The following is a 22209-nucleotide window of genomic DNA, read 5'->3' on the forward strand; positions in this document are numbered from 1 at the left end:
CTTCCAAGGAGTAAGCGTCTTTTAATTTCGTGGTTACAGTCACCATCTGCAGTGATTTTGGAGCCCAGAAAAATAAAGTCTGACACTGTTTCCACTGTTTCCTCATTTATTTCCCACGAAGTGATGGGACCGGATGCCATGATCTTCATTTTCTGAATGTTGAGCTTTAAGCCAACTTTTTCACTCTCCTCTTTCACTTTCATCAAGAGACTCTTTAGTTCCTCTTCACTTTCTGCCATAAGGGTGGTGTCATCTGCATATCTGAGGTTATTGATATTTCTCCCAGCAATCTTGATTCCAGCTTGTGCTTCTTCCAGTCTCAAGAACAAGACAAAAGGAAATCATTCCAGAAGACTCCTTACGTACAACACACAATGGTTTAAAAGAATGTGGTAAACCATCTCCATGGAACCTCCAAATAAGATTCAATTATTTGAATAGAAAAGGAACAAATGTTTTAAAGAGAGATATAACAAACTGAAACCACATGAATCCACTCAAGCACTTGGAAGGGAAAAAGGTAGAGTATAGTTGCCAAGAAAAAGAACTGCCTTAAAAATACCACAGATCAATGGGGAGAAGAAAGAATGGATTTTAAAAAGATGGAATTATCTATAATTAGCACATACAGTCTTCCAATGCAAGAGTACTGCTTAATGCAGCTGCTAAAACTACAAGGTATTCCAAAAATTTACACTTTTTATCTGCATCAGCAACTCTCTGTCTGCATAGACACCATCAAAAACAATCTCTTACCTAACAAATCTAAACTACACAATGTGAAAAGTAGTGCAGTTTCGAAGTAAAGTGGAGTTACTACGGGATTCTAAAATAATCAAATTTAAAAGAAAAAATGTATTGCTTCTTATATCAGAAATAATTAAAAGCAAACTAGAAATAAAACTACTATTAAAATTTATCTGAAAAACAAAAAGGCATTCCATAAAATTATTTTTTAAATATTTATCTGAAAACTATATCCTACAGACTGCAGCTTAACAAATTCATTCAGACAAGCGGTGTTGGGAACTGTACACCACAGTCAAACTTACACAGGCAATGAAAATCCATCATTATTTAAGAGTATTAAGAGGATCTTAAAAATCACCTAAGGCATACAAGGAGACAATAGTGAAAAACAGTGGATTTCTTTTCCTCAACTTTCTACTTTTCCCTATTTTTCAAATGAACAGAGGTTGGAAATTCATATACAGTTTGTCGAATGACACCTCCCTGAAAAGAAAACCAAGAACACCCGTTGATGAAGCAAAACCAAGCTTATGATTAATAGCACCTACTACAGTAAAGGGCACTAGCATTTTGAGGCAATTCTGGAGGTTTCACTGGGATCAGTTCAAGGCCTGCTAAAAGTCACAGTTCCAGATCCTAGCTTCAAAAACTGCAGTTTTTGAAGTGGGGGGCCATCCCAGGGATCTCCCCAACCACAATATGAAGAAAACTTTCACATAGGGGAGAGCTCCAAAAGAATCAACATTTTTTTTGTTGTTCAAACTCCATAAGACCAAGTTCACTGGGAAGCATATGATCATGGGACCTAGAAATTCACCTTCATGCAGGCTCCAGGAGCCAGTGAGTTCAGAAGGTTTCAAGGGTGTTCAAACAGGATAAAATCTGCATTGAAACCCATATGAAAATCTTGAGGACGTTCCTCTGTTTTTTGTCCCTGGGAGTCTGGGGCTGGTAGATCTCCCTTCCAAATGCTCAACCACCAAGGCCCTGCACACAGCCAGGTCTCTGATTCGAGATGGCCAACCACAATTTGATGAGCCAGTATAAGATGTTCACAGAAGGTTTGCCTCAGGCTGCCTGTGCTGTGAGTACTGTACTTCTCCTCAAACAAATAAAATCTGTAACTCAAACTCTGGTTCTTATCTTTCTACATGGCATGATTTCACCAAGCATAATTTAGAATTACAATAGATTCTTTCAAAAGCTTTTGGTATCAGTGGTTCATTTGAGATGCCCCTTAGGGAAAAACAGGGGGGCAAACTCTCAAACATCTAGAGTTTTTGCATTTTTTAAATCAACATGAAGAAGCTTCCAGAAGAAATTCAAATGCCAAATCTGTTTCCTTATGAAATTCACAGGGAAGACAAGGTTCATAGAGAACAGCAAAGGCACAGAAAAAGCCAAATGAAAAACACAAAAAACTTACAACTCTCTCAAACCCACTGGTCTTTATCCTGCTCTTCCTGTTTCTCTATTCTATGTCCCTCCGCTCTCCCCTGCCCTGTTCTTCCTTCCCCTGACTTGTTCCCCTTTTCTCCTGGCTGACCAGAAACCTGTCAAATGAGGGCAAGTCCCTATGGCTGAAGTAAACCTCGATCTCATTCTGAACTGAGAGGCAGTATCAAAGATTTCCCAAAGCCTCCACAAAATAGAAGTTTATAGAGAAACAGAGTACTCTAGGAGCATATAATCTAAGGTACCCAAGTTTATATCACCTGGTTCATACTGCTAGCAAGAGCCTCAGGTAGCAAATAGTGGATTAACGGGGAGAAGAAGACGACCCTGAGAGTGACTTGAGACCCCTAACCACATAGAAACAGAGGTTTAGAGAAACCGTACATGATGGGCAAGGTCTCTGGGAGACTACCACCAAAATCTGCCTGTGAAGTTATGCTGGGCTCTAGTGCAGTTCTGCTGGCAGAGAGAGCAAAGTCCTCGGAGACACCAGAGATGGCCTCTTTAATGCCCTTAGACAGGAATCAAGGGGAGATCCTGAAGCACTTGCAACCCCAGCTCTCTCTTCATGTTTTGTGAGCAGCCTTAAACCAGAAATGGGAAATTTCATGAATAAAAACTGGATGGAAAACAGCCACATTTTCAGGTCTTCAATTTCATACTATACATTTTAAAGGAGCCTCAAAACAAAAGCAGAATAAGGCCCAGAATAAACTAATGCCCTTACAGATAAAATCAGATGCTCCCATTCCAGATATTAATATAGTCTTCTGATAAAGACACCAGCAGACTTTGTAACCAGAAGTGACAATCAGTAAACAATTGCTCGGTATTAGCCAAGAAAATGAAGGAAAAAACTGTAACAGACAGTGTTTCAAAAGTGAATCAAGTACCCATTTCACCCATCAACTCAAAAGGAGAAATTTCACTAATTACTAATTACTGATACTGCTGGTACACTATCAACCTTAACCCCACCATTGTTACACATGCCCTCTCTGAGTGTCAACAAAGTACTCAGATAACAGGTATCTCTAATACTTGTCACATTTTCCATGTGCCAGTAACCAGCTTTGAATCTTTACTCAAGGAACATTCTGGAGAAGGAAATGGCAACCCACTCCAATATTCTAGACTGGAAAATCCCTTGGACGGAGGAGCTTGACAGGCTACTGTCCATGGGGTCGCAAAGAGCTGGACACACCCGAGCAACTTCACTTCTCCTTTCTCCTATGAGACACTAGACTCATTGACTCATAAGAAAGAATGCAAATAGAATTTTTAGATCAAATGCTCTCCTAATGACCTCTTCCTTGAACTCCTGAGGACTCTGTTACTCATCAAAGCAAAATTAATTTGGACTCCAAGCCCAAACTGAATATCTCAAGAAGGCCAGATTTCTTGTTCTCTCTCTATATATATATATTTATTTATTTATGTATATAAACATACAATTATACTGGCAGAAGTATTAGGGCTGAATAGATCAAGGTTCAGAAAACCACTACCCAAAGGCTGGGCTTTCCTGGTGGCTCAGATGGTAAAGAATTTGCCTGCAATGAAGGATACCCAGGTTCAATTCCTGGGTCAAGAAGACCTCCTGGAGAAGGTTACCCAGTTGAGTATTCTTGCCTGGAGAATTCCAAGGACAGAAGAGTCTGAGGGACTACAATTCACAGAGTCACAGAGAGTAGTACACGACCGAGTAACTAACACATTCAGACTCTCTCAGATGAGAATGTAAGGAAGGACTAAAACCCAAAAGCTGACCCCCTACTCAAGAAAACACTTACCATGCTCTTCCTGGGGTCTTTCAAGGCTGCGATCAAGGTATGGGCCAGATGGCACTTTCACTTAGAGGCTCAAATGGGGACAAATTCAACATCATCCAAGGGACTGGCAGGATTTATTTCCTTGTGACTGGGGAACTGATGGCCCCACCTTTCTGCTGGCTCGGAATGGAGATCACCTTCACTTTGATCCTCAAAAGGTGTCTGCCATTCACTGCCATGTGGGTTTCCTCAATATGGCTGCCTTCATCATCAAGCCAACACCTACAATCTGTTCTCTCGTCTCCCAGAAAGGAGTCTTTTGGATAAAACACAATTACACAATTATATTTCATCACCTTTGCCATATAATGTAATTAATTACGGGAGTGACACGCCATCACCCTTTGCCATAGTCTCTGAGTGAAGGAGGTGAGGCAAACTGAAGAAGAGGGGATTACACAAAGGCGCAAATGCCTGGAAGGTTCATTATGACTCAGCAATTCTACTCCTGAGTATATATCCAGAAGAACTTCAAACAGATGTTCAACAATATACCTGCACACAAATGTTCACAGCAACAATATCCACGATCACCAAAAACTAAAAATAATTCAAATGTCCACTAACCAATTACAAACACATTTCCTACAGAAACAATAACCCAATACATTTCTTACAGCAACAAAAACAAGCCAAAAAAAAACCACAAAAAAACCCCAGTGGCATTGTCATGCAAGGGAATATTACTCATCCATAAAATCAGGGATGAAATACTCATGCATGCTACAACATGAATCCTGTATTCTGCTTCACTTACTATTAAGCATATCTAAAGTTCTTATTTTCATATATAGTATTTACATTTATAGAAGATTTATTTAATTTCCTAGTAGGTTCAAATTCTCTGGTGAAATTCTTTATATGTTTAGCTATTTTCTCCACATTTCCCCCAAATTTCTTTAACACAGTAGTCATACTTATTTTATAGTCTTTTCAGCCAATTTTAGTATCTAGAGAGACAGCACATGCGGGTCAATTCTAATGTCTGTTTTACTGTTTCTCTTGGTTTTACTAGTTAGGTGTTCTCCTCTTTCAGTGTGTCTAATAAACAGGCACTAAATGGCAGATAATTTATATACAATGGTATGTGTATAAAATGTATCTCCTAGAACACTATTCATCCAACAAATACTTAGTCAGCACTCACTCTGTGCCAGGCACCATGTGCAAGCGATGCAGTAAAAAACAGCACAACCCTTGTTAGCAAGCAGCTTACTGTCCGGAAGTAGATACTCAACCCACCTCTACAATGGGCAAAAGGGGCTATAAAACGAGGCTGTTGCTACACATCTTACCCCTGTTACCTCTTCTCTCTCCCTTGATCGCTCCAGTCATGTAATTCCATACTGCTTGTTCAACATCAAGTACTCTTTAACCTCATTACTTTGGCACTTGTGAACAGTTTCTACTCAGTAAACCTTGCTTTTCTCCCTGATTATCACATGACACGCCCTGTGACGGCCTTACCTGACATGCAAAACCTCGTTAAAATTGTGAGTCAACTCTACCCTAGAGCATGCCCTTTCCCCATTCCCTGCCCTGTGTTTCTTATTTTTTGTGTACTGTTTTTCTCCTTCTATAGCATATGTTATATGAGGGCAGGAATAGTTTGGTGGTTTTGGTCTAGTTTGATCCCTACTATATCCAGGCACTTCAAACAATGTTACACAAAACAGCATGTACTATGTTAAATATCTACTGAATAGATGAGTAAACAGTTTTAAACACGATAAATGAAGTATAGGATTGTTGTTGTTCAGTCACTAAGCTGTGTCCAACTCTTAGCAACACCACTGTCTGAAGCTGTCTTTCACCCCAGGCTGCCCTATCCACTATCTCCTGGAGTTCACTCAAACTCATGTCCATTGAGTCACTGATGCCATTCAACCAGCTGATTGTCTGTTGCCCCCTTCTCCTCCTACCTTCGCTCTTTTCCACTGAGTTAGCTCTTAGCATCAGACAGCCGAAGTATTGGTGTTTCAGCTCCAGCATCAGTCCTTCCAATGAATATTCAGGACTGATGTCCTTTAGGATGGACTGGTTTCATCTCCATGCTGTCCAAGAGACTCTTAAGGGTCTTCTCTAGCACCATTGTTAGAAAGCATCAATCCTTTGGCACTCAGCCTTCTTTACGGTCCAACTCTCACATCCATACGTGACCACTGGAAAAACCATAGCTTTGACTAGACAGACCTTTGTCAGCAAAGTCATGTCTATGCTTTTTAATATGCTGTCTAGGTTGGTCACAGCTTTTCTTCCAAGGAGCAAACATCTTTTCATTTTGTGCTGTGCACAGTGATTTTGGAGCCCAAGAAAATAAAATTTGGCACTGTTTCTACTTTTTCCCCATCTATATGCCATGAGGTGATGGGACTAGATGCCATGATTTCAGTCTTTTGAATACTACATTTTAGGCCAGCTTTTTCACTCTCCTCTTTCACCTTCATCAAGAGGTTCTTTAGTTCCTCTTCACTTTCTGCCGTAAGGGTGGTGTCATCTGCATATCTGAGGTTACTGATATTTATCCCAGCAATCTTGATTCCATCCTGTGCTTTATCCAGTCCAGCATTTCGCATGATGTACTCTGCATATAAGTTAAATAAGCAGAGAGACAACATACAGCCTTGACGTACTCCTTTCCCAATTTTGAACCAGTCCATTGTTCCATGTTTGGTTCTAACTGTTGCTTCCTGTCCTGCATACAGTTTCTCAGGAGACAAGTCAGGTGACCGGTTATTCCCATCTCTTGAAGAATTTTCCATAGTTTGCTGTGATCCACACAGTCAAAGGCTTTAGCACAGTCAACGAAGCAGAAGTAAAGGGCTTCCTGGAATTCCCATGGTTTTTCTATGATCCAGCAGGTACTGGCAATTTGATCTCTGGTTCCTCTGCCATTTTGAAATCCAGCTTGTACATCTGGAAGTTCTTGGTTCACATACTGCTAAAGTCTAGCTTGAAGAATTCTGACCATAATCTTGCTAGCATTGGAAATGATTGCAATTGTACGGCAGTTTGAACATTCTTTGGCATTGCCTTTCTTTGGGGTTGGAATGAAAACTAACTTTTTCCAATTTTGTGGCCACTGCTGAGTTTTCCAAATTTGCTGGCAGATAGAGTCCAGTACTTGAACAGCATCATCTTTTAGGATATGAGATAGCTCAACTGGAATTCCATCACCTCCACTAGGGTAATTCAGGGAAAATATATAGTAGAGGACCTAACGTAATACATACAGTCAAGCAATGCCTCTGTGAGAAATGTTATGTTTAAGCCAAGACCGAAACTATGTGGAGAAGACAATCAAGAGCAAAGACTGAAGCAGAATCAATACACCCATGTCAGAACTAGGCACAAAAGTTTCAAAAATCTGAACGATATCACAGGAGACTGGCTCATCCGATACAAAGAGCAAGCTGACACAGTTTCAGTTTGAAGAGACAAACACAGGAGAACTATTCAAAGGATTTAAATCAGTCATCATTGAAGAGTTTCTAAGCACAAGCATATGATCAAATCAGGATATGTGAAACATCACTCAAGTTTTAGTGTCAAAAAGTAAGTGAACGGGACCAAGACTGGCTACAAGGAGAGGACTTAGAAGGTTGGTGAAGTAATCCAGTCTATATGATGTTAGTTGGAACCTGGAGTTAGCGTGAGGACCAAAAAAAAAAAAAAAGGTAATAGATCAGAAAGATATTTAAGTAATTCTCTTCAGCAATATTTATCAAGAACTCCTGAGTTTCTAGCTGGTGAAATGCTGGCATTTTCTCAGGCAGGAAAGAATGAAAAATGAGAAGCTTATAGTAAGAGTCAGCAAACTTTTTTCTGAATAGGCCAGCTAGTAAAAATTCCAGGCTTTGTGCATCTCTGACACAGTTACTCAACTCGGCCATCGTCATGGCACAGCAGTCACAGACACGTGTAAAGGAAAAAGCATGGCTGTGTTGCAATAAAATTTTATTTACAAAAACAGGTGTTCATGGAGCCACCAAATGGCAGTCCCTGGCTAGAGAGAAGAGGATGAGGTGGGCTTCCAACTTGTTACTTTTATGGTGTCTCAATGTCATCAGGTCAACTTGTCTAAGTAGCAACTAGATATGCAGTTCTAAGGTGATATCTTTTTTGGGGCCCCAAAATCACTGCAGATGGTGACTGCAGCCATGAAATTAAAAGACACGTGCTCCTTGGAAGAAAAGTTATGACCAACCTAGACAGCTTATTAAAAAGTCCATCTATGGAGAAGGAAATGGCAACCCACTCCAGTATTCTTGCCTGGAGAATCCCGTGGAGGGAGGAGCCTGGTAGGCTATAATCCACGGGTCGCAAAGAGTCGGGCATGACTGAGCTACTTAACTTTCATGCCCAATATGGAAGAAAAGGGGGGAAGAATAGGTAAAACTATAAAATTATAGTTTAGAAGTTTATTATACTATAAAAATACAGTTTAGAAGGGCATTGTTGTATGTCATAGGCCAGGGGTAGATATTTTTGGCTTTATTACCCATACTGTCTTTGTGGTATGAAAATTGCATCAGATTATACTAAATGGTGAGCATTACTGAAGTTTGAATTTCATATAAATCCTTCACTTGTTTTGGAAAAAAAAAAAAAAAAGTCCATCTAGTCAAAGCTATGGTTTTTCCAATAGTCATGTATGGATGTGACAGTTGGACTATAAAGAAAGCTGAGCACCAAAGAATTGATGCTTTTGAACTGTAGTGGTGGAGAAGACTCTTGAGAGTCCCTTGGACTGCAAGAAGATCCAACCAGTCCATCCTAAAGGAGTTCAGTCCTGAATACTCATTGGAAGGACTGATGCTGTAGCTGAAACTCCATTACTTTGGCCACCTGATGCAAAGAACTGACTCATTTAAAAGACCCTGATGCTCGGAAAGATTGAGGGTGGGAGGAGGCGGGGACGACAGAGGATGAGATGGTTGGATGGCATCACTGGCTCAATGGACATGAGTTTGAGTAGACTCCAGGAGTTGGTGATGGACAGGCAGGCCTGGCGTGCTGGAGTCCATGGGGTCACAAAGAGTCGGATACGACTGAGCAACTGAACTGAACTAAACACAGTGTAACATATGTATGATATGACATGTTAGCACATAAAGTTCTCCTAATCTTTAATCTCTGAAATTAAATTGTGTAAGTTGTTGTGTAAGTGCCCAGAAAAATAGCTGGGGAAATCCGTGTCCCACTTACACTTTTTATAGACCAGTCACTGAGGACAGTTTTATATTGTAAAAGATGCAGACCACAGCTAAGGGGTAAAGTGTGAAAACGACAGCAAGTGAGGACAATTCTTCTAAGGCTGTGAAAGGACGGAGAACTAAGGCAGCAGCCCTGGTGCGACAAGAGGTTCCCGTGCTCTCAGAAGAGGAGGAAGACAATTTCTCTCCCCACAAACTGGAAGCACCGTGGTGTGAGGGACCACCGGCCTCTTTTATCACCACGCGCTACTCACTAAGCTCAGGGGTCAGTACCTTTCTGACTGACTGAGCTCGTTTAACAGCAGTGATAATGGAAGGGTGCTAAAAGACAAGGAGAGTTTTAAGACATGGAAGAGAGAAAACACCATCAGTGAAGACTGCCACCCGTGAGGGCGATACAGCTGACATCTGGGACATCTGGCTTTATGGAGGATGGGAAATATCCTACTCATTGTAAGACGAAAGAAGAAAAAAAATGGATGATTACGTATTAAGGTAAATACAGGTAAATATGGACAAGAAGTTGAGGATACTTCCTAATCAGGGGCCCAGCTTGCCAACAATCCTGTTATGCGTGAGATAACCCAGCACAATGATGAAGAATCGCCCAGTTCAGAAAGGGTAATAAAAAACACTGAGATGAAAAGGTCTTGCAGACTAATTCAAATCGCAAGGTGAAAGTCTACAGAGAGACTCCTTTCTCATGAGAAAAAAAATGAATTAATTTTTCCTTGATGGTGGGGAGAAGTGTAGAGAGGGAGGGAAGACATACACTCTGACTTCTGCCGTTCTTCCTTAGAAGAAGCTGCTGCAGAAGCTGTTGAGGAGATGTCCTTGGGATCTACAGTGACACACAGCTATACCACTCTCCACCAGAAACACGTGTATGACTTATGTTTTATGCATATGGACAGGAGCTCAACGGAAAGACACAGCAACATCATGTTTCAAACATTAAAGAAAAACCACCAATTAACGAAATCCATATAGCTAACGGCACATTTCTATATCACCAAATTTTCTCCTATGAAAGTCAAATACTCATTAAATACAATGCTTAAGTGGCTTCTTCCTCTTTTTAACTTGTGCCACTCAAAATAATCCAAGTGTAAACAACATGGATTTTTTTTTAATCCAACATGAATATTTTAAAAAGCAAAAACTGCATTTTATCTTACACTTTGGACAAAATGTTTGGTCTCAGGACATGTACTCGAAAGATTAAATAGTTTCTCACCTTGACCACTCCATCAAAGCCAGGGATTGTGTTAACCTTTGCTTTCTTAGCTAATAATTTGCTTTCAATCTTGTCACCCATGGCTTGAATAGCATGTGTATCAGGTCCAATGAAAATGACATCTTCTGCTGCCTGTGGAGAAAAGCAAGTAGAAATCTGTAACAAAAACATCACAGTGCTTGATATGGAGTCACAGTTTCATAATGAAAACCCGTATGTATACTTACTAGTTACTCACAGGCCATAGACAACTTAAAAGCAAGCATTTGAGCCAACATGTTACAATACATGATACAGTATTTCATATAGTGTAAGTGTGCAAAGATACCTGAAACAAAGTGAGGTCAGAGAAAAATAATTAAAAGAACTCCTACGTGATATTAACAGTATTCTTTGGAAAAGCAAATTCTATGGTGTTGGAGCTGTATCTAGTACTCTGCCACCTAATCTAAACAGTAAATTCACCTCTCAAATGTCTTACAAATCTCTGTATTCTCAATGACCCACAGAACAGTGCATTTTCAATGAACACCAACTCTCTGTCAGACTTTGAGCTAAGTGGAGGGGATAACCTAGACAAAAATCACAGGATATCAATTAATTCAAGGGGACATGAAACAGATCACCAGTACCTCAGAGAAAGAGACAAATTAAAGTATGGAATTTTAATATCCTTGTGACTACAAGAACTGAATAAAGAATACAGTAGCAATTTACCAGGTAGAGTTAACAGTTTCAATAAAAGCTACTAAAATCCCATTTAGTTCCCCAGCAATAGGCCCATCTCTCTGTGTTAATGTTATTAAAGTAAACAAAAAGCTCATGGACACTAATAAGGAACAGAACAGAGTATGATGGAGTTAGTGCCACTGTAGAGCACAGTCTAGAGAAATAAAGAAGGGGTTTGCTGAGGTAAAGGATGTGGTCACTGGGTAGAGAATTGAGGTTAGATATGAAAAAGCAAAAATCAGATTGCAAGCAGGGCATCACTGGAATAAGGTGCCTAACTGTTGATTCTCTCACCATCTCTGGCCACGGTCAGTATAAAGAATAAATCATATAATTAACATCTCATATTCTATCTACTGGCACTGCAGCCTGAAAAGGCTCTTGGCTTCATTTTCCTGATGGGAATATCATCCAGAGTAGCTGCTGCAGTGTGTTGCTTGGTTGCTCTCTGCCATCGTGGCAAAGAGGATTCACCCCAAAGACGTCTGCTCCTTGCAAGAAGAGCTATGACAAACCTAGACATCATATTAAAAAGCAGAGACATCACTTTGCCAACAAAGATCTGTGTAGTCAAAGTGATGGTTTTCCCAACAGTCCTATGTGGATGTGAGAGCCGGACCATAAAGAAAGCTGAGCACCAAAAAACTGATGCTTTGCAATTGTGGTGGTAGAGAAGACTCTGGAGAGTCCCTTGGGCAGCAAGGAGATCAAACCAGTTAATTCTAAAGGAAATCAACCCTGAATATTCATTGGAAGGACTGATGCTGAAGCTGAAGCTCCAACACTTTGGCCACCTGATGCAAAGAACTGACTCACTGTAAAAGACCCTGATGCTGGGAAAGACTGAGGGCAAGAGGAAAAGGGGATGACAGAGGATGAGATGGTTGGATGGCATCACTGACTCGATGGACATGAGTTTGAGTAAACTTTAGGAGATAATAGCAAAGGACAGGGAAGCCTGGTGTGCTGCAGTTCATGGGGTCGCAGAGAGTTGGACATGACTGAGCAACTGAACATTAAAAGCAGGAGATCCAAAGATAACAGGGAATCAACAAAGGGAATATATGAGGAGATAAATATTTGGGAGATGATATGACAATTTCAACTCTACAAAGGCTGAGCCAGTCAAGTGTGGGATACTCAAGTGCCTATGTTCAGGAGATAAACAGAGACATCTGGAGGTTATAAGGCCTTATAAGATGTATAAGGTTATATGTCTAGGCTAAGATTTGGATGTTTAAAGGCATCTAACAGGAGGAAATTAAAGATTGTAGATAAAGTCACTCAGATAAAATGTACAGAAAAGCCAATGCCTTTAAACTCAGGCACTCACTCTGACCCAAAAGCAAAATACAGGCACTCACTCTGACCCAAAAGCAAAACAGAAGAAGGAGGAATTTTTAAGATTCTGAGTTTAAAGCCTCTTTTGTGTGACAAGGGGGATAACAGGATAATAACCACCTTGCCAGTTTGATGGAAGGACTGAATAAAATAATGTTAAACAGGAAGCTGAGTGCCACAACTCTTAGTTCTTGCCTCTTACCCAGAAGTCCTGATAAAGAGAACACTAGAATAGGAAGACAGCTAGGTTCACAGGACCCCATGCGCATTACAGGAATGCAAACACCCGCAGTCACTAGTGTCGCCACGAAACTGTCACTCAGTCGTGTCTGACTCTTTGCGATCCCGTAGACTGTAGCCCGCCAGGCTCTTCTGTCCCTGGGATTTTCCAGGCAAGAATGCTGGAGTGGGTTGCCATTTCCTTCTCCAGGGGATCTTCCCGAACCAGGGATCGTACCCGAGTCTCCTGCATTGCAGGCAGATTCTTTACCATCTGAACCACCAGAGAAGCCCGGTGTCACTACAGCTGAATGCCAGATGGGAAATCTCCTCAGCCATAACTGGTGCTCATGAAGTACATCTCCATCGAATGCTTTTATGCAGTTTTAACAGAAACTCATTTTCTTATGCAAGAAAATCATATGTGAAACCCCCAAAACGTACAGCACATAGAAAACTGAACCGCTCTGCTAGAGGGGAAGTGATGGTAGGACTGCACCCCACAAACTCTTGTGTCTCTGGAAGGATCAACTAGTCGCTTTGCACTAGAGCAACAGTCATGCTCACTTCTCTTTATCTCACCCAATAAACGCTAACTCAAGAGGAAACGATCGTGTTTCAACTGTCAATTGTCTTTCCATATTCTCATTTGACTTGCCAAGATGGAGGAATTTTTATTATAAATTGTTTTAAATACCACTGTGCCAGGCAGATGTAATCAAGTAATCAGAATACCCACACAAAGAGCTGAAGAAATGACATAAAATGAGAACATCCAAAATACATTACGATTATACAGTAAAACTTCTGATTAACAACGGCCAGGAACCACTGACTAACTAGGCTTTTTTCGTGCATTCTAATTTGAGGAAAATTACTCACCCCAAAATGCAAAATTACCAAGAAAGAACATGCACATCAAGCATTTTAGTGACTATTCTTACTGCCGTTCAACACAAAGAAAAAAAGCCAGTGGCACGCTGAGTAACTACTCAAACAGATGTTTCAAGGGACTAACTTCCTTTTTATCTTCTTATGTTTTGATAGTACTCCCTGGGTTAGCCTTTAAATGTAATTATGGCAAATTGAGACAGCAGTATCATAGCTCCTGACCCCCATCATTCTTTGACCAAAAAAGCAAGGCTAAGATGTATGGTAATGGCAAAGTGGCAAAGCATGTTTCAGAAGTCCTAGGTTTTTGACCAGAGTCCTTTGTGTGATTTAGAACTTAAGGCCAAAATTTATGCACTAATAAGCTTTCAATACTCCACTGTTAACCCTGTATCTTTTCTTATTCGTTTTCCTTAATCACCGGCAAACCTGTTTGACATGACAAAGCAATAAAATTTACTTCTCAAACTAGGCTTTTCAAGGACCATTTAAATTTACCATGAATGACAAATATAATACCTAAATACAGGTAAATGTATAATGGTCATGAAAAAGAGGGATTTTTTTTCATCATCATCACATCATTATAGTAATACGTTAAAAAATTACAAAAAGCTGAAACCACTGCTCCTAATGGCAAAAAAACAAAACATTGTTTTCATCTTCTAAATTCTGTGATTTCATGGTTCTGGTTGTATTTTGATAAAAAATGGGGAAAAGGGTTGAGTCTGAGCAATATGTTAAGGAAACAGATTTAATTTACAATAGGCTTTATGTTACGAATGCAGGACAGCAATAATCATCTGTAAAAATTAGAATGTATGATATATAATTCATTCTTAGAAATTCCATGACAGTAAATTGCAATACTATGAATTCAGATTCTTTTTTTCATGTATACAGTTTAGACTCATAAAGAATTACTACTTGGATAAACTGTAAAAACAGGGTCAGACAGACAGGAGACATAGCTATGAAAAAACTGCCAAATTGCCTAAAGTACCTAGATTCTGGATTTTAATTTTTATTCCTAATAAAAGAAAAACGAATTTCTCGTAGAAAAGGCCAGTTTCTGGGCCTTCTCTGACTGGGCAGAGAAGTTAGCACATGAGATTAAAAAAACTGAGTCAGTGAGAAAGCTTTCAAAAAATTAACATAGTTATCTCAAAAGCACGTATTATATAAAAACGGCTACCCACTGAATGTGTGGATAACAATATGAGCATCAAAAAGAATAAAAGAAATTACAAGATTAATTCATCTTCTCATGACCTCAGAATAAATCTTTTCCTGCTATCCCTGTCAAATATTTGAACTTCTTAAGCATGTATCACCCATTTTAAAAACCATATAGCTCTCTTAAAAGCAATATATGGGAAAACTAATTTCACACATAAAACTAAGCAAAATAAAAGTGTCTAGGTAAAATCCCATACATAGTTTTCATGAGAAAAAAACAAGAACTAGAACAACATCCATGGAGGAAAAAAGCATGAGAAAGACATGGTAACACAGCAGATCAGTGTCACCTATCATTTCAAGACAAACCGAAAGACATTTTAAAATAAGAAAACATGAAATAACATAAATTAGAATCAGAAATGCTCAGAAATGAGGTGACAGACCTAAAGACAGAATTAGAAAGGCAAAAGAAAATAATTTTGGAAATCAAGACTAAACTAGAGGAAAATTAGAGTGAATAAAGAAAACAAATAATGCCTTACAAGAGACAGGAAGTCAAAGGAAGAAACTTAAAAAAAAAAAAAATTTAAGATTCAAGATAAAAGGACAAATATCAAAAATAAACAGAGACCATCCAACATATGAATAAGAGGAGTCTTTGGGGGAAAAAAGAAACTAAGAAAAAATACTAAAACCCAAAACTCAAGCAAATTTTCTTAAAATTGAAAGTTAACTATTAAACACATCACAGCCTACTTGAAAAATTCGACCCAGAGCAAACTGTACCATGATACATTCCAGCAAGACCACTTAAAAAGGAAAAAAAGTAACCTGTTCAAAAGAGAAGTTTAAATTATCACCAGATTTGACAGCAATAAATCATGCCAAAATATAATAATGTACTCCACTGAATAAGACATTCAAGAAAAGAAAGGATGAGCCAAGGATTTTAAATCCAACACAACTGACCGCCAAGTATAAAGGGCAGAGAAAAATGTAACAACAAGCAAGAACTCAGGGCCTTCTGAGGAATCCAACAGAACAAGGGTTTGCGCACTGGTCTGTGGGCCAAACCTGGCCTACGACCTGTTCCCAACCGGCCCACAATCTAAGGACAATTTCACATTGTTTACATTTCTAATTGTTTGGGAAAGAAGTTTAGGAGTGCTATATCATGACATGTGAAAATTACATGAAACGGAAAGACAGTTTTACTGGAGGAGAGTCACGCTCTAGCTTACACGCTGCATGGCCGCTCTCTCACTCCCACCATAAGATTAAGAACTTGCGACAGATCACACGGCATACAAAGCCCAAAACACTTGCTATCTGGCTCTTCACAGAAACAGTTTGCCCATACTAGAGAATGAGCTTCAGGAAACCAAAACAGCTACAGAGAGACTAACCTGGAGACTAACTCTGCAGTTACTCGCTGAACCAAACCTAAATGAAGGCTAAGAAGAGAACATGAATATAGCAAGTGCAATAGTTGGATTTTCTGGCATTATAAATACAGTGGAACTATTTTTGGAAGTGTAGGAGAATAGGGAGATGTGTAAAACTTTTTAAATTTTTCAGTAAATTTTTATATTGGTATTATAATTGTTATCCTTTGCTGTGTGTGTACTACTGACAAATAATTAGGAGGTATTTTAATTATATCATTTCTTCTATCCATGAAAGTCAGAATTCTAACTATGGAAGGATAAAGATACAAGTTAACAAAGACGAGGTTAAGTAAAAGTTCTATAATCATGAATTTTAGTTGAAAGTATTGGTTCGGCCAAAAAGTTCATTCAAGTTTTCCTGTAACATCGTATGGAAAAGCCCAGATGAACTTTTTGACCAACCTAGTATTACTACAATCACAGTTCGTATTCCTATCTCACATAAAATACAGGCTATATTTAATTATAGTTTGATATCACCACCTATTACAAAACTGTTCCATATTTCATTGATGTAGATATTTATTATATCTATATTAGATATTAAATTTGTGTTATATATACCCTACTTGGGGTTGAGGTCAGCATTATATCTAAATACACACATATTAACTATATTGATGTCATATATTCTTTTACTATAACAGTTAATATAACATAAAGTATATGTAATAAACATGTGTAACATGAAACATGCTAAAATTCTAGGAATACACATTTTATTTGCTTTGCCTATAAATTAAAAAAGCCTAGAAACAACAACTATTAGCAGCGATGATCATGCCTGCCACACAAGGTGAAAGTGAAAGTGAAGCGAAGTCACTCAGTCGCGTCCGACTCTTTGTGACTCCATGGACTGTCGGCTACCAGGCTTCTCAGGCGACAGTCCGTGGAGTTTTTCAGGCAAGAGTACTGGCGTGGGTTGCCATTTCCTTCTCCAGGGTATCCTCCCGACCCAGGGATCGAACCCGGGTCTCCCGCATTGCAGGCAGACGCTTTACCCTCTGCTGCTGCTGCTGCTGCTGCTGCTAAGTCACTTCAGTCGTGTCCAACTCTGTGCGACCCCATAGACGGCAGCCCACCAGGCTCCCCCGTCCCTGGGGTTCTCCAGGCAAGAACACTGGACTGGGTTGCCATTTCCTTCTCCAATGCATGAAAGTGAAAAGTGAAAGTGAAGGCGCTCAGTCGTGGCCGACCCTCAGAGACCCCATGGACTGCAGCCCACCAGGCTCCTCCATCCATGGGATTTTCCAGGCAGGAGTACTGGAGTGGAGTGCCATTGCTCCAAATACCATTAAAAGAAACCAACGCATCTAAAAAGGTCACCTGATTAAAGGCCTGGAGCAAGAAATACAGTACTTGAGCCTACAATATCTTATCAGGGCAGAGAAGCTATAAAAGGTTATGAGAGTCAAGTCAAGAAGATCAGGAGCCAACTCAGGCACCCTCCAGCCAAACAGTGGCAACTGGAGCTTCACTAGTAATTTCAGCAGACTTAAACCTACAGAACATGTCTCAATCTATGACTTCATAGTGATACTTTTACAAAGACCTGGTTAACTTTGAAGGAAGTTAACCGAGTAAGGAACCAACTTACTACCTCAAAAACTACAAACAAGGGTAAAGAATTATACACTATCTTGCTCTTTCTATATGAATTCCACCACTAGGAAACCAAACAATGAGGGGAAGAGCTTCTTTATAAAGATACTCCAATTAAATAATGCAAAAGATGTTAGAATTAAAATATCACCATTTTTGCAATCTAATGAAGGAACAGTAAGCATCAAAGGCTGCTTAGACCTTAAAAGCCACTAACAAGACTTGTGCCTCCTACAGTCTTGGTTAAAGGAACTGAAACTTAAGTCTGGCAACCTGGATTCAGGGATGGGACCCGCCTGCAGGAAACACTGAAGGGTGCCATGATTACATGCCATGATTATCCCATCAGCTAAATCAAGACTGAGAGACACTTTATGGGTCAAAAAGCCCAAGGTTTATTCAACAGATAAACTATAAAGGAAGAGAAATGTATGCAAGGAGAAGCTATGGCTTGAGAGAAACTTAGAAGACATATCAAAATTGAAAATAAATGGGCAAGACAGATCACAAGGTCCAGGGAGGCACACTTGGACAATACGATTGTTTTATAATGCCAGAAAAGGATTACTGTAAACGTCAAAGCAGTTTGTACGTACAGGGAGAGACTGGAGGTTGGGATTGGGATGGGTCATGTAGACAGGCACTCTACTATTGGGGCTGATGTCTGACATCCGAACCTATAAAATGGTTACATGATTATTCGCCTTAAGCAAGCCCACGTGTGTTCTGTGTAGTTTTCTTCTGTATCTGCCTTTTATTTCCAAAATAAAAATTTTGAGAATGTGTTCAGAGTAGCCACCAGCTTATAGGAGTAAAACCAACACTGGGACCAGGAAGTGAGGTGTTGCTCAGACAAGCTTGCTAACCTCTTCAGGGACCTGTTTTTGGCTTTTAAAAAAGGTAGGGGGAGGGAAGGAGGTAGAGAAAAAGGAAGGAAGAAAAAGAAAGAAAGAGACAGAGAGAGGAAGAAAAAGAGAGGGAGGGAGGGAGAAAAGGAGGGAAGTAAAGGAAGAAAAAGAATAAAGAAAGGAAGGAGAGAAAGGCAGGGAAGGAAGGGGCATTCTCATGTCTGGCTGGAAGGCTTCAGTACATGGTTATTTTGTACAAACTGAAGCCTGATGAACTGTCAGCAACTGCTGCCACTCTAGGTAAAAAGTAACAGTGATGAAGTAGAGAAGCATCACCTTTGCGGGATGACACGGACAGCATCCAGCCTTGGCAGCATCGCTGCTTCCAGAATACACAGATCGTGCTGTATGGATGAGGTCCGGGAAGAGCTCACAAGAAGACAGGAGGGAGGGTTGATTTGGAATTCCGTCTGACTAGTTCTTTGCAAAGAAAAAAAAGACCTTCCTGTGGCCATGAGCACCGCTAAAGTCACAGATGAGCTTGGACTGCTTTCTCTGAGCAGTGGAACACTGGTCCGTCAGTGGAGGAGGACCGAACTGCTGTCCCATCTGGGATGAAACCAGAACCCCTTGGGGAGAACCCGTCCTCCAGCCGTCCTCCCCTCTCTTTCACTGCCTCTGCTTCACTGCCGATGGCAAACCCTGCTCGCTGTGGATCAGGTGCCAGAAGCTGCGTTCCATTACATTCTTGGTCACAGTGGGGCTTCCCTGGTGTCTCAGATGGTAAAGAATCTGCCTGCAATGCAGGAAACACGGGTTCTATCCCTGGGTCGGGAAGATCCCCTGGAGAAGGAAACAGCAACCCACTCCAGTATTCTTGCCTGGGAAATCCCACGGACAGAGGAGTCTGGCAGGCTACAGTTCACAGGGTCAAAAAAGGTCAGACATGACTGAGCAACTAACACTGGATCACAGTATATTATACTATATTGCAAATGTCACACATGCAACCTACAAACTGATTTATTTAGTTTTTGCTTCCAATGAGACCACTTCTGGTATTTTGATGCAATGTTACTCAGCTTTTTAAGTTAAAACCAAAGACCTCAATTCAGTACCAAGAAGGAATTTCAGCCAAGTTGGCACTTGGGCTCTAACAAGTTACTGTGTAGAAGATGGAAGGGTTCTCCTCTCAGATCATGACATCAGTGTTGAAACCTGTCTGGGTAGTTGGCTTTGAACCTACCCTCAGGGTACTTTTCAAAACAATAATTAGAAATAAAAAGGAGAACATGTGAACACAGAGATGGGAAAAACATTCATAGCGTAGTGTTCACGGTCATGGGTAAACACCAGTCGGCCGGGTCTTCACCCCCAGTATTGGGTCCAAGGTGTGCATGAGCATTTACTGGGAGTCCCAGGCTGTACAGTGCGCACACTCGAGAAGATCAGGATACAAACCCTAATTCGCTTTCCTCCACACTGACTGCAGGGCGTCCATGAGAGAGGTGCAGAACCACACGGAAGAAGGTTCCATCAGCCCCCACCCCCTACGTTTGTAGGAGTCGTTTTCTTCAAGCGCTAGTCTGTTCACTGCAAATTAAGAACCCAATTTACAGTGATTCATTAGGATAAGAATATTAAGGAACTTGACTGTTGCTGGGGGTGGATAGTGGAAGGGGAAGAAAAGGCTTTTTAAAATTCTCAACATAAACTTATAAACCAGCAAAGTTCTTCAATTTGTTTGGGATGCTAACTGCAAGATCACCTGAAATCTACTGACGTGCTTACAAGCTGCATTTAACTGAGGGTACACTGTATACACTATGACTTGGTTTAACCAAAGGAAACTGTGTCCTTCTCTTGTGATATGACCAGTATCCGGATTTCATTCAGTCTAATGTATATTTTGTATTAAGTGTATACTTGGCCCAATGCACTCAAGTGATGTTATTACTTCCAGATCATAGCCATGTACAATATTTAGTTAGGGAAATAGAATAGTGGTAACTTTTCACACTGTAACAATTGGCAGAAGTCAGGTTTTCTAGTTAAGGAATATAAAACCTTGCTTTTCATGCATAGGAAGTAGACAAAACAGCAATAGGACAATTTCTATTTCTAATATTTGACAGTGAGTGGGATGGTTTCCATTTCTATTCTTCAGCTATTGTCAACTCAAAAAACTGTTAAGTGCCTTTTACTAAATGATGTGGGTTTCTGACAAAGGTTCTTAGGGCAAAGAAGAGGTTTTCAGTACTAATTTAATAGAAATCATTTAAATAAACAAACTAAAAATATCTAAATATCTTTGTGTTTGGGTGGGTAAACTTTTTAAGCTCAGGTGGAAAACATTCCACTTTTAGAAATTCAGGTTTCTATATTCTGTACTGGGCTTCCCTGATAGCTCAGTTGGTAAAAGAATCCACCTGGGTTGGGAAGATCCCCTGCAGAAGGGATAGGCTACCCACTCCAGTATTCTTGGGCTTCCCTTGTGAATCAGCCGGTAAAGAATCCGCCTGCTATTAATTATGGAAGTGTTCCTTTCATTTTAAAAGACTAAGAGTGAAGTCTGTTAGTGTCTGCCATGCTTTTGTGCACATCTGATTTCTTATTTTTATTTCCCGGTAATCAGCACTGATAACTATTTCCAGAGTCTCCATGATTGTTAAGGAGAGGCTGTGTAGTAGCTTCCACATTCTACACTCTCTGTGTGCAGATCAGGACACTAAGAAGAGATGAGTTAACAGAAACCTGAGTGGGCTGTTAACCTTTTTTTTTTTTAATCTTCGAGGAAATGTAAATGCAGTAACACTTTCAGATGAAAGAAGCATTCTAAATTCCCAATGTTTAAGAATGCAGATGAAGTATTCCGTCTTTTTGGTGCCTGGAGGTGTTATGTGAGAAAACAGAAAAGAGGTTTCTAGGATTAGTTTCACAGACTTCCTTTATCATGTAAAATCTCAGACTGGTTGCTCTGGTCAGAATCAAAGAAAAGCGAAAGAGAAGACACCCAGAGAAAATGAATTCAGTAACTTCTTTAGCAGTAAACACAGAAAATTAGAATTAACTAAAAAGTCGATCTTTGAGATAAATTTAGCCTTCTTTCTTTCAAGAAACTCCGGTTTTAATATTAGAATATATATCTTTTTAATATTAGGAAAATGTTGATGATCAATTCATGACATTAAATTTGCTTGGATGAAACTGTTAGCATTTAGCTACCTGGCATTTTCCAGAAGTTAAGCTTATTTTTGCTTTGTAATACAACAACAGTAATAATGCCTTAATTAAAGATGCAGGCACAATTGTGAACTTCTTGTTGAATTTTCATAGAGACTGATCTTCTTACGTGATGTTTGAAATATGTAAATAAATAATTTAAATAAATAAAATAACATTTGAATATATAAAAATTTAAATTTGTTCATATAAAATTATTAATGTAAAACCTTGAAC

The 22209-nt window shown here is 39.8% G+C and overlaps 1 protein-coding gene across 1 annotated transcript in view; it reads right to left on the reverse strand.

The window, feature by feature from the left end:
* Positions 1-22209, reverse strand: part of PCCA (propionyl CoA carboxylase, alpha polypeptide) — a 363293-nt gene that overhangs the window by 253854 nt on the left and 87230 nt on the right. Inside the window, exon 7 of the mRNA XM_010831489.1 lies at positions 10491-10622. Coding sequence (XP_010829791.1) covers positions 10491-10622 — 132 coding nt within the window. The remainder of the gene's footprint in view (positions 1-10490; positions 10623-22209) is intronic.

The sequence above is a fragment of the Bison bison genome, unplaced genomic scaffold, assembly GCF_000754665.1.
Source record: "Bison bison bison isolate TAMUID 2011002044 unplaced genomic scaffold, Bison_UMD1.0 scf7180017864527, whole genome shotgun sequence".
Taxonomy (NCBI): domain Eukaryota; kingdom Metazoa; phylum Chordata; class Mammalia; order Artiodactyla; family Bovidae; genus Bison; species Bison bison.